Raw genomic sequence first — 7,572 nt, forward strand, 5'->3', positions numbered from 1 at the left:
GCTTTAGATTGTTGCATTGATTCTAAAGTAAATTGAAATTTTTTTATGAAACGTTCGTCAAAGTTTCACATCCTTAAATTAACCTTGTCGCAATTTAATTGTGTATGATGACGTGACTTTTTTAAGCAGTTATTTTATAGGGTGCCATTAGAACAAAATATATCTGAAACATTTTATGGAATGGAACTCGGCAGAAAAGGTTGAAGGGTGTAATTTTTTTATAAGGAACGTGTTAGTAAACCAGCGAAATGGAAAAAAATTGTTGATAGTGAAATATTTTGGTGAAAAATGTTTTTAGAAATTAAATGTTTCGTCTTGGTCTTTCTTGTCTTTTACGTTAAAGTTAGAAAAGTTCATGGTGGGACCTTATTTAAATAAACCAGAAGAAAAGTACAATCTGACCTAAAGCTGCTGTTCTTATTTTTCGTGGTTTTTCCAGCCTGGTGTGTTTTTATTTTATTCGTGAGCACAACTTCACAATTCAGTCTCATTTTTTGTTATTTTTGGATTATTATCGGTGAGAAAAGAAGCATCCATAATAGAAAACTATGTTACGTTAGTTTGAAAAAGAATTGCAAGAGAGTTTCCCTGCATTGTTTTTGTTTTATTGCAAAATCAAAAACGGATTTGAGATGTCTTAGAATTGATAAAAATAATTTGATCCTGGGCCTTTTTTTGGCAAAATCAGAGGGTATTACTCTTGTAGAATTGTTCTAATAAATAAGTGTATTGGTTTAATATGCATTATTTAGAAAATATTGATGGCAATGTTGTTGTGAAGTAGATTGTGAGGAATCCTTTATTATGTATGTTTATAATATGATCCAGCTTTATATCTTTTAGATTTTTTTGATAAAATGATAACCTTGCATGGCAAAACCGTCTTCCGACATTCTTTATCAACCTTTCGAGAAAGTCAAGCCTGTGTATTGTACTGGAACCATTCTGTTATTGAGAATAAGATTGAAAATAAAGTAAAAACGAAAACGTTTTGTACATGTGCAGTAAATCAGTCAATCCACAAGAATGCATATCAAACTCGAAACTCTGGTTATCCACTTAAAAAGTATAATTTTAACAGATCATTTTCGAATTTGAACCGTACTTTTGCTGCAGTAAATATACAATCCTTAAATGTTTTTAAACGACATTCTGTAACAAAGGCTTTATTAAACGCAAGTCCAGATTCTATTAAGCCATATTTAAATTTAATTCGATTTGATAAACCAATCGGAACTTGGCTTTTATATTTACCTTGCACGTGGAGTATTGCTATGGCAGCCAATGAAGGTTGCCTACCAAATGCTAAGATTCTAGCATTATTTGGTACCGGTGCTTTTATTATGAGAGGAGCTGGCTGTGTGATTAACGATATGTGGGATAGTGAATTCGATAAGAAGGTAAGTAATGCATGACTGTATTAAATAGCACCTTATTTATAATCATTCACTTAAAAACTTTGTTTCCTTGTAACGCGCCTTTTGTGGTTTTTGGCTCAGACATGCTGTCTATAGAACTTGTTTTCGATAAAATCTGCTACAGTGAACAAATAATGCATGCTGAGTATAATGGTGATATCAGAATGTTGATTCTTTGTTATCTGAAAATGTCACTTTAGGCTTTAATTGGTAGGTATGTCATCTTTCGCACCCAGTACTATTTTCGCTCTAAACTGGAATAGTAATGAAAAATAAAATCTTATTTAACTGTAAGAGCTTTTAGGTGGTTGTCTGTAAGACTTTCAGAAATAACGCGTAACCATCTGTGCACTTTAGGTAAATAAATTTAAAAAGAATAGGGCCGTTTTAATTTTTTACAGATGTTTTTTGTTCAGAGGAGAGAGAAGTCAGGTAAAAAGGTACCGAGTGATGTCCTCAACAGTAATCTATTTTTTTTAACACATTTACTTTGTTGCACTGCTTAGCTTGAATATTGGTTGATTTTTGTAGTTGTTTTATAATTACTATGTCTACTAATATTTATTTTATTTATTTAACCTATCTTAATAAATAGTCTATGGCTTTTATCGATATAATTTCGCTGTCCATAATGAGGATTTCCGTAATTCCCGGACGCGGCCGGTATAGTTGAATGAATACTAAGAATGTACCCGCACGGTAAATTCACTTCCCGACCGATTTTTGACATGCGGTTTTCACCACCGGAAAGCATGATATTTTTATTTTTCAAAAATGGTATCATTTTTTATTTGACGCCGAGTAAAAGCAGTCCAATCGCCAAAAACGGGAAATGCGCGGTTTTCCGTAACTACCGGCCCTTCCCGACCGATTTTGACATGCGGTTTTCAGCACTGGAAAGCATGAGACTTTTTTGCCTCGGGAATGACTTAGTTTAGACATATTACCTCCTGGTGAATTATGCATTTTTCTTTAGTTGAACTAAGGATACTGACTCTTCGTAAACTGTTTTCGAGGATTGACGTAATAAAGTTGTGTTCCCAATATTGAAAAAGCTATTTTTATCAATTAGGTTAAAAGGACTTTATCACGTCCATTAGCGTCTGGAGAAATATCTCATCAGCAAGCTTTGGTCTATCTTGCTGGATTGTTATCATGTGGTTTAGGAGTATTGCTTTCTTTAAACTGGTACAGGTAGGTTTATCAGTGACATTTAGTTGTATCACGTCTTTTGTCCGGCCTTCCATTTGTATTTTCCTTTTTTCAGTGTCTTTCTCGGAGCTGCATCCATGGGTTTAGTTGTATCTTATCCACTCATGAAACGATTTACATATTGGCCTCAGCTTTTTTTGGGTGAGTTATTTAGTCTTCATGTTATGGAATCAATTAGATTTTTGTCCTAATTGAGGTTGGAAAACACTATTTTCTCCATTATAACATAGTAAAACTTTAGAATAGCGTTTGTAGCTTCAGCCATGGTGATGCCTCTTTGCCACTATGTTTTCTTCTCTACTTTTAAAACTAATTTTTTGGCTCTGTATTGCCTTGCAATTTCAATTCAAGGGATAATATAATTGTATTAGACTAAAATAGCAAACATTTGTACTGCATTATTCTCTGTATGTATGTAGGAGGCCAAGGCTAGTATAAAATTTCGCCAGTATTAAATTTTGCAATTTTAAGATTTTGAAATTTTTCGCGGGTATTTAATTTCGCGAATTTTCGCAAAATCGCAAAATTAAATACCCGCGAAATTTTGTACCTGTAGGGTATCTTTGTCATCTTTTCATCCATATCGAAGTTTAGCTATTTACTAAAAAAACGTTAAAAAGCCTTTTTTCTGTCTCCTCACTTGCCGCAATAATTTTTAAGTATTGGTTCGTTAAAAGTTCGTACGAATCGTAGAATTTGAACATGTTTAAACCTTTTTTTGTCGCATGTGACTTCCCATCCATAACAACTTATAAAAAAGAATTTAATTAACGCGAATTAGCTCAACTGGATTACGAAAGCATTAAAATAACGCGAATCAGGAAATTAAAAAACAAAATTCGATGTACATGTTTATTTTTATTTTGAGAATAGGTTCATTAAAAACAGTTTCTCTTGTTTTTAAAGAAAACAGTTTCTCTTGTTTTCTTTAAAAACGTCTACAATATCAGCTGCCAGTTTTTTTCCGGGTTTTAAATTAATACTATATTTTTTAACATCCTGAATATTTACGTTGCACTAACGGGGCATTTAATTCACGCGAATTTTTATAATCCCCTTTAATTTTGTGCGGCATTAATTTTCTGGAAGAAGGTAATCTATTCATACAACCACATACATCACAGACGCATCCTACTATCAAGACATCGTTCTTAATTTTCAGGATTGACTTTTAATTACGGAGCTTTACTGGGCTGGTCTGCAGTTCGTGGCTCGTGCGATTGGTCAGTTTGTCTTCCACTCTATTGTACTGGTATCATATGGACTTTAATTTATGATACTATTTATGCACATCAAGTGAGGACCTTTTCTTCTTCTTTTATGTTAAATTACTTTAAACATTTTTCAGGTATGGCCCTTAATTGGGGTGCTGTGTTAGGCTGGTGTGCGGTACGTGGCTCTTGTGACTGGCTTGTGTGTTTGCCTTTATACACCGCCGGTGTGTCGTGGACGATAATTTACGACACCATATATGCACATCAAGTAAGGGCGTGGTTTCTTTCTGATACATACCTGTAGCTAGTGAGATGTTACTGATCATATTAGACTTAACAACTTCTTAAGTTGGCTAATGTTCGCGGATTTTAGTGTTTTCTGGGAAGTTTTTAATTTCGTTAGAAGTTAAGAAAATTCCCGCCTGCTGACTTAAATCGGCACGAGATTTTAAATCTGATTTTAGTTTTTAAAAAGCGATAGACAAAATCAAATAGGATGAAACAAATTGGTTATCCGCGATATTTTATCCACGCGAAAAGGCTAAAAATCATCGTCCGCGTAATTAAATACGCACAAAAAGTCAATCCACCTAAGTTCAAGTTAATGCTTTCTCAAATAGTTTAAATTAGTTAGATTTTTAAAGCATGGGAGGCTTCTGTTTTCTCTTGTTATGACAAGGCATAACGCTTTCCCTTATATGGTTAGTAGAGCGTTCTTGCTTTAACTAAGTCAAGAATCACTTTTTACACAGGATAAAGATGACGATCAACTTATAGGCGTTAAATCTACTGCATTGTTGTTTGGTGATCACACTAAATTATGGCTATCCTGTTTTACTGCAACCATGACAACAGGATTATGTATCTCTGGTTATTTTTCCGAACAGTTGTGGCCATATTATCTAGCTGTGGCAGGAAGTTGTTCACATTTGACTTGGCAGGTATAGTTTTTTTTATGCGTTTCAAAGTAGCTGGGCAGCTCACAATGTATTATTGTTTCCTTGAAGCTCTACAAGTTTTTTATTCAAAATGGCTATCGCTGCTCTAGTACCATTTTGCGTTAAAACAGGCAGACGAAGTACGGGTATTATCGATATAGTGCAAGGTTCTGTCGCTGTAAAGCTATAATGTGGCATGCCTCGAAATACCTCTTTTAATTACGCTAGAGTTTTTCCCGCGTTTATATACGCATTTTTCCCAACACGACAGTTGTGAAACAAAAATCTAAATGTTTGATATTTTAGGACGATAGGATGTTAATCATTGTTAATTTTTTTGTATTTAGATCTCCACTGTCAACTTAGACGATTCCGATGACTGCTTCTCAAAATTTCGTTCTAATCAATTACTTGGTGCTATGTTGTTTTTTGGTATTGTTGCCAGCACGCTTTTAAAAAATTCAAAGAAAGAGGAGACTGGTGTAAAAGATAATGAATGAGAATGTAAAATATAATAATTTGATAATAAATAGATCTTTTTACATGTAGCGTTCAAAATTTTTTTAGTGTGTGTATGAGGTGTAGAAGATTTCAATTTTTCCTCACAAAAAAACGTGTAGTCGCGAAAAGAAATTCCTGAGAAATGTATACCAATCGATTTGTTGAAAGGATTGCTTGTGAATAGTATTAAATTTTAAAAATAGTGTGATTCACAAAGATTTCTGTATATAAATGAAAATTTTCAGTAAATAGCTAAAGCTGATGTTTCCTTTACTGACAGATCTTGAAAAGGGAGATTTTCTGGTTTTGTAGTTTTAGTAGGTCGTCTTGGTGTTTTATGAGTAGAATATTCTAGTTCATGCTCACAATATTTTTTGATACAATTTTTTTGTCCTGTTTGATCTATATGATATGTATATACGAAGATGGTGCTTTCCTTTTTTGATTACCTGACTGATACAAAACAACAGTTGTATGAAAAATGCGATAGTTCGATTTATTGCTCATTATAACAATTTAAAAAGAAATTTCTATACCACACAAGAAAATATAAATGGCTATAATCATCTTTTCGTTTCAGTTCTTATAAACACTGATTCGAATTTGTTTTTGTGAACTTAAAAAAGTTTAAAATCGAACGATATTGAATTCTAAAAGTTTCGAAATCGAACATGTTTTGTTTTTCTATCTTGCTGACTTGGAAATAACAACTTTAAAGAAACATCTACAGACTTTTTGTGTGCAAAAAAAATTGTATTCTGGATCTAGATGCAGGTAATAAAACGAATACTGATCACGCAAGCTCGGTCTGTACTTTTGACCTTGGCCTTTGTATTTTTCAGTGCCACATAAAAAACAGTGCCTGTTTAGTACAAACTTTAGCATATTTATGTAAGTGTAGAATTATGAACTTTGCAGAACATCAATTCTTTATTTATTTATTGTAATTTGTCTTTCACATTTTTATTCGTTAATTTGGACTTTGGTTCAGTTCTGGTTTGTAAATTACAGTGAGTTTGTTCAGTAAAAATGTACTTTTTAAGACATAATGTGATACTATACCTCTTAGTCATATTCTGACATATTATTTGAAGTTTTTGTGTTCTAATCAGGTCTTTTTTGATTCTGGTCTGTAAATTACAATGCCTCTGGTCTGCATAATGTAGTTTTTAGAACATCACATGGTAAGAATGATTTATTTCGCAAAACAGTTGCCATATACCATCCTGATTATTCACATCCTTACCTATATTTTAGTTATTTCAGTTTTTGGCGGTAATTTGGACCTGGTCTGCAAATAAAAATAAATCTGGTCTGTAAAATGTACATTTAAAAGATCACGTGATACCACATAAAATTGTTTGCAGAATAGTAGGTAGTATAACCACCATGTTAATGCATTTTCTTTTCATGTATTGACGTTTTCTACTATATTCTTAACATTTTTGACCATATTTGGTATTGTAATTTGGCGCATGCGCAATAATATTTCGTAAAAATATACGACTTTGTCATGTACTATTTACTTTGTCTTTATTCTTACCAAGTATTAGCCCTGCTTGATTATTTTTTAGCAAGTTATGTTAATCTGCATTATACCATCATTTTGACTATTTCTTGAGTAGTAAAATCATAGTTAATAGAAAAAAGTGTTTTTTCTATTAACTATGGTAAAATACGCCTTTTGGGGCCAAAAATATTGCCAGTGTTTATATGGAAGGATGCGCAAGAATTCGTCTAATTTTTGACTCCAATTAGGTATCTTCAAATCTTTATAACTTTGTAACGAAAAATGTTTGAGACTTAAATGACCCTCGTTAAAAAGCTAAAGCTCTTTCATGCATTCAAATTAACTCAGCGAGCAACTACGCCGTTAAAAATGGCCTGAACAGCCTATAGTTAAGGTCGGAAAGATGAAACTTTGGACTATTACAAAAAGAGTGAAACATATATGTGAATTGCATTATTTATTTTAAATTACATGTACTGTTAAGGTATCACATAAAAAACCCAATTGTGCACTAATTAATTCTGCACTTCCTAGCAATGTTTCACTCCAAATGTAAAGTAATCATTCATCAGCTTGATAAAGATTTATATACTGCATCACATGAAGTATTAATTTGTCTCTTTTTAATAAATGCCCTCTTCAAATCATTGAGTGCTGCCTTAAAGAGACAATGATTGAATAGTAACCTGGTGTTAACGCAGTTTGTGTTACAATTGTATTATTGTTCCTCATTTTTTGAATATTTTCTTTTTAGATCAGTCTTTATCAAAACATCCAAC

The 7,572-nt window shown here is 32.7% G+C and overlaps 1 protein-coding gene across 2 annotated transcripts; it reads left to right on the forward strand.

The window, feature by feature from the left end:
• The first annotated feature begins 624 nt into the window (after window positions 1–624).
• Window positions 625–6,804, forward strand: LOC130655801 (4-hydroxybenzoate polyprenyltransferase, mitochondrial-like). Of its 2 annotated transcripts, none has more exons than XM_057458602.1 (6): window positions 625–1,400; window positions 2,491–2,612; window positions 2,686–2,771; window positions 3,979–4,112; window positions 4,597–4,785; window positions 5,130–6,804. In XM_057458602.1, the coding sequence occupies exons 1-6, from the start codon at window positions 858–860 to the stop codon at window positions 5,280–5,282; spliced, it is 1,227 nt and encodes a 408-aa protein (XP_057314585.1). In that variant the 5' UTR covers window positions 625–857; the 3' UTR covers window positions 5,283–6,804. The 2 variants fall into 2 exon arrangements, with proteins under 2 accessions (XP_057314585.1, XP_057314584.1); XM_057458601.1 differs by lacking the exon at window positions 3,979–4,112 and adding an exon at window positions 3,793–3,926 and having other exon boundaries at window positions 631–1,400.
• The last annotated feature ends 768 nt before the right edge of the window (window positions 6,805–7,572 follow it).

Source organism: Hydractinia symbiolongicarpus, chromosome 8 (genome assembly GCF_029227915.1).
Source record: "Hydractinia symbiolongicarpus strain clone_291-10 chromosome 8, HSymV2.1, whole genome shotgun sequence".
In the NCBI taxonomy this organism is placed as follows: domain Eukaryota; kingdom Metazoa; phylum Cnidaria; class Hydrozoa; order Anthoathecata; family Hydractiniidae; genus Hydractinia; species Hydractinia symbiolongicarpus.

Coding starts and splice junctions, on each gene's coding strand:
- LOC130655801 (XM_057458602.1), top strand. CDS start 858: ATGATAACCTTGCATGGCAAAACCGTCTTCCGACATTCTTTATCAACC. Junction 1,401..2,490: donor ATAGTGAATTCGATAAGAAG/GTAAGTAATGCA, acceptor TTTATCAATTAG/GTTAAAAGGACTTTATCACG. Junction 4,113..4,596: donor ACACCATATATGCACATCAA/GTAAGGGCGTGG, acceptor CTTTTTACACAG/GATAAAGATGACGATCAACT.